Source organism: Morone saxatilis, unplaced genomic scaffold (assembly GCF_004916995.1).
Source record: "Morone saxatilis isolate NCDOM2014 unplaced genomic scaffold, NCSU_SB_2.0 Contig11, whole genome shotgun sequence".
Taxonomy (NCBI): Eukaryota; Metazoa; Chordata; class Actinopteri; family Moronidae; genus Morone; species Morone saxatilis.
This window is the reverse complement of record NW_023339663.1, coordinates 17,860,891-17,865,229: the sequence shown is the minus strand read 5'-3', so window position 1 is coordinate 17,865,229 and position 4,339 is coordinate 17,860,891. Positions and strand designations below refer to the sequence as shown.

At 41.5% G+C, this 4,339-nt stretch overlaps 1 protein-coding gene across 1 annotated transcript in view; it reads left to right on the top strand.

The window, feature by feature from the left end:
* Positions 1-551: 551 nt before the first annotated feature.
* The window catches only part of ddx21 (DEAD (Asp-Glu-Ala-Asp) box helicase 21), a gene marked incomplete in the record, with an annotated part of 7,926 nt that continues 4,138 nt past the window's right edge, over positions 552-4,339 (top strand). Inside the window, 8 exon segments of the mRNA XM_035652374.1 lie at positions 552-707; positions 1,574-1,831; positions 2,003-2,143; positions 2,739-2,814; positions 3,268-3,446; positions 3,555-3,672; positions 3,875-4,060; positions 4,174-4,319. Of these exon segments, the coding sequence (XP_035508267.1) occupies positions 636-707; positions 1,574-1,831; positions 2,003-2,143; positions 2,739-2,814; positions 3,268-3,446; positions 3,555-3,672; positions 3,875-4,060; positions 4,174-4,319 (1,176 nt within the window).

Genomic DNA, 4,339 nt, shown 5'->3' with positions numbered 1-4,339 from the left:
TTGGGAAGAGTGGAACTAAAAGAAAAAAATTAAACAAAGTATTGAAAGGGAATGGCAAAGATTATGGGAAAATGAGACCAAGGGGAGACATTATTACTCTTTGCAGTCTCACGTTCAAAGAGCCAGGCGTTGTTATGGATCCAAAGAGATTCTGTTCAAATCTGTAGGTTGAGACTGAGAGGGCATTGTGGGTTGAATCAGTCTTTATATGTTATTGGAAAGCATCCTAATGGGCTTTGTGAGTGTGGAAATTCTGTTGAACATGTTGAAATGTAACAAATATACCATAGAAAGGAGCATTTTATATAAGAGAGTATCAGATTTGGGAGTTCGGTCATTTTCAGTTCAATCTTTATTGGGTCAAAATGAGAGCCACCACTTGATTGTTAAAGTAGTATTACAGTTCTTACACGATACAGGGCTTTAAGCGAACATTTGAAGCAGTAACTGTCCTTAGAGTGACTTCCTGAGGAGGGCAGTAACACGCCTACAAGCCTCTAAACTACCGGAAAACCACAGAAGAAGAAGAAGAAGCTGTCCGCTCGTGAACACCCTTCCTCTTTGCGCGTTCCTTTCCATCCGCGTGCCCGTGGGTGAGCCTGTGTGTCCACTGAGGGGTTCAACCGAGAACAGAAATGCCGACTAAAATCATGTTTGAAAGCGAAGACCCAGCCATGGAGGAAGCTGTAGACACCGCCGCCCTGAAGGTGAGACCGGCGGCCACTGTCGCCCGGAACAGACGATGTAATCTCCGTGTTTGACAACATGTGGCTCAACGTGCTAACCCCGCTAGCTGTTGTGAACCCAGCAGAGGGTCGGTTCAAGCAGCGACAGTCGTGTAGAAACATTATAAACGCAGTGTAATAGACAGCGGGGAGAGTGGAGAAGGTGAATATGATGAGCTGCTACGGTCCTGGTCGCAGACGTCGTTAACGTGGCCATGTAGCCTAGCTGAAGATCACATGGCCCATGTGTTGGTGGGCTGGTGATCACATGGATGTACTGGTGGCAACGTGTAGGCCTGTAGCATGCTGCTTACAGCTGTGGGGATCAGCGCAGTGGGCGCCACTTGATGACGTCTTATGCAGCCGGGGTCGTCAAAACAAACATTTACCTCGATGTTGTTGATTCATTTTGTGTTGGTGGATGATTGATTAGTTAATCAAGAGCAATATTTTTAATGTGGACACAAATAATGTGCTATAAAAACATTAACCTGAGCTTACAGCAACTTAGACCCTCTCTTAGAACATAGGTACTTGTTTAATTACAAATAAAATGCGAAAATAGTACATTCCCATGAGTTTTATTAGTTAATACACAATAGCATAGGGACATATTAACCAACATCTACAACAAAGGATACTAATTTATGTCAGTCCTTGAATTATTAACTCATTTGAGGTTCCATTTAAATTACTGTCGTCATGTGGTTTTGACTTACTTTGATAGTAATGTAACAAATAGACCGCTTTGAAATTGCAATACGACAACATAACGCTACTTCAGATCAAACTTCTTGTATTTGGTGTAACTTTGCCTTTTTACCGTTTCTCTTACAAAATGAAAAAAGGTCAAGACCAAGGAGGGCAAGAAGCTGAAGAAGAAGCTGCAGCAGCAGCAGCAGCAGCAGCAGCAGCAAGAGGACCTGGAAGTGCAGGAGGACCCAGAATGTGAACCTCCAGCATCCAAGAAGAAAAAGAAAAAAGACAAGCTGGCAACGGACCAAATGAACGACCACATAGAGGAAGCCACAGACATGAATGGCAACAGTAACGGTGTTGAAACACCAAAGCAGAAGACTAAGAAGAACACAGAAGGGGACACCGAGGTAAGTGCTGTGTTGTTAGTTTGAATATATACTGCAGTTACTATTTGGGTAGATTTCCTTCGTCCAGTCATGGAACTAAATGGATAACAAACAATATTTATTGTCCATCAAGTTGTTTGGTGAGACATGGCCCTTGTATAACACTGTCTCCACTTTTATCTTGGGGTGTAGAAAAAAAAGAAAAAGCAAAAGAAAGCAATCACAGAGGACACAACCAACGGACATTCCACCCCGAACACCCCCGTTCAGACGCCCATCCAGACGCCATCCCAGTCTAGTGAGGAATCGGCTAGCGACAGCGAAAAAGAAACGGTACGACTGATTGCAGTTTTTCCTCTCGAGACGTTTAAAGTTTGTGTTGATACTTACTGTATGGTGACTCTGCTTTGTGGTAATTAGAATGAATAATTGTCTGCTTTCATAGTTTTTATTGGATTTGTCTCCCATCTTTGAAGTGTAACTCCTGTTGAATAGTTCGAGAGAAATCAAGGTAGCCACCATGGAGGCTGTCAACAAAATCCTTTTGTCTAGGTGTTACATTTAGGTTATATGGTATTGGTGCGTTATATTAAACAAAATGGCCATTCTGTAACCTTTTAATGTGCTCTTTTAGTCTTAAGCCTAGCTGGTCTTTTAGCCGCTCCTGGCAAGTACGAGTGATGTAGTTAGGATATGCTCAAAGAAGTTTTGAAATATTTGCCACGATACAACTAATTTGACAACGCAGCATGTCTTCAAGCATTTAAAAGTTTGACAAATTAGGTGAACTTAAATCATTTCATGTAATTGAATTTGCTTGTTATGTTTATATTACATTGACCTTTACTTTTCAGTCTTTGCCTCTGCTTGTTTGGGTTGTTTTCATGAACAAACACTCAAACAACCAAAATATCATCTGTCTGTTTAGGTGGAGACACCAGAGCAGAAGGAAGGAGCCTTCTCCAACTTCAGGATCTCCCAGGTCACCATCGATAAACTGAAAGGTAAATCTGAACTCTAAATCTATTTACATGTCTATATCTTGGTTTTTACCACCAGGGTTTAAACATTGTTGATGAACTTGATGACATTATTTATTATGTCTGAACAGCTGCTTTATTAGTATTATTATTTATTATTATATTATCATCTATTATTAGTTTTACTATGGATCATCATTCTTTGAGAACGTAATCTTTACAGATTTGAATACCCCAACAATTTGAATCTTAAAAATTGGTGACCCATTAATTAATGTGTAGTATTACACAAAACTCGCTTTGTATTAAAAACTGTACTTGTAGTTCGAACCCCCCAGGTTGTGGAGCGGCGCCAGGTGCGCTGTTTGAAAGTGTGCTACATAACTAATTACCTTCAATCGTTTGTCTTTCTCCCCCTATCCTGTCGCTTTCTGCCCCCTCCTCACTCTCTCACCTCTCTCTCTGTCACTTTCTCAGCTCGAGGAGTCTCTTACCTGTTTGACATTCAGGTGAAAACATTTAATTCTGTATATGATGGAGAGGATGTAATTGCACAAGCCAGGACAGGAACAGGAAAGACCTTCTCCTTTGCCATCCCTTTGGTGGAAAAGCTCCAGAAAGATTCAGTGCAGTTGACCAGAGGCCGGGCTCCCAGGGTAAACACACTTTCACACCAGTTACTGAAAACCCACATCAATCAGAGTACCAGTATTGAGTCTGAGTACGTTTGTGTGTGACTGAGTCTCTTTTCTGACTGTCTGTAGGTCCTGGTGTTAACTCCAACCAGAGAGTTGGCTATCCAGGTCGCCAAGGACTTCAAAGACATTATCAAGAGACTGTCTATCACCTGTTTCTATGGAGGCAGCTCATACAACCCACAGGGTAAGTCTTATGCAAAAACACACATCTCCATCATCATTAAGAGTGTAATGGCTTCTTTATATTTAATATTGTTATAAAGTACTTTTTAGGTTAACTATTTACCACTTTGTTTTTTGATGTGGTCTCTGCCTGCTGTTTTAACTACATACCTTCTACGTTAATATTATTGATAATAACTGTCTACTCCTCTCCTCCTGTCTAGTCGATGCTATCCGTAATGGTATCGATATTTTGGTTGGAACCCCCGGTCGCATCAAGGACCACCTCCAGAACAATAAACTCGACCTCTCTAAACTGAAACACGTTGTTCTGGATGAAGTAGACCAAATGTTGGACATGGGCTTTGCAGAACAGGTCGAAGAGATTTTGTCTACATCATATGAGAAAGGTAAAGTAAATCTGTGTGTGTTCTTGTTTTTTAAGTGTATAGGGTATGGTATTACCGGTATAAATGTTACAGTAGGTTGTAAAATGATGTTTTGTGTTCGTGCTCCTCTCCAGACTCCGAGTCCAACCCACAGACTCTTCTGTTTTCGGCCACTTGCCCCCCCTGGGTCTACGAGGTCGCCAAGAAATACATGAGACCAGAGTGCAAACATGTTGACCTGATTGGCAAGAAAACACAGAAAGCTGCAACCACTGTAGAGGTGAGTGTGTGTGTGTGTGT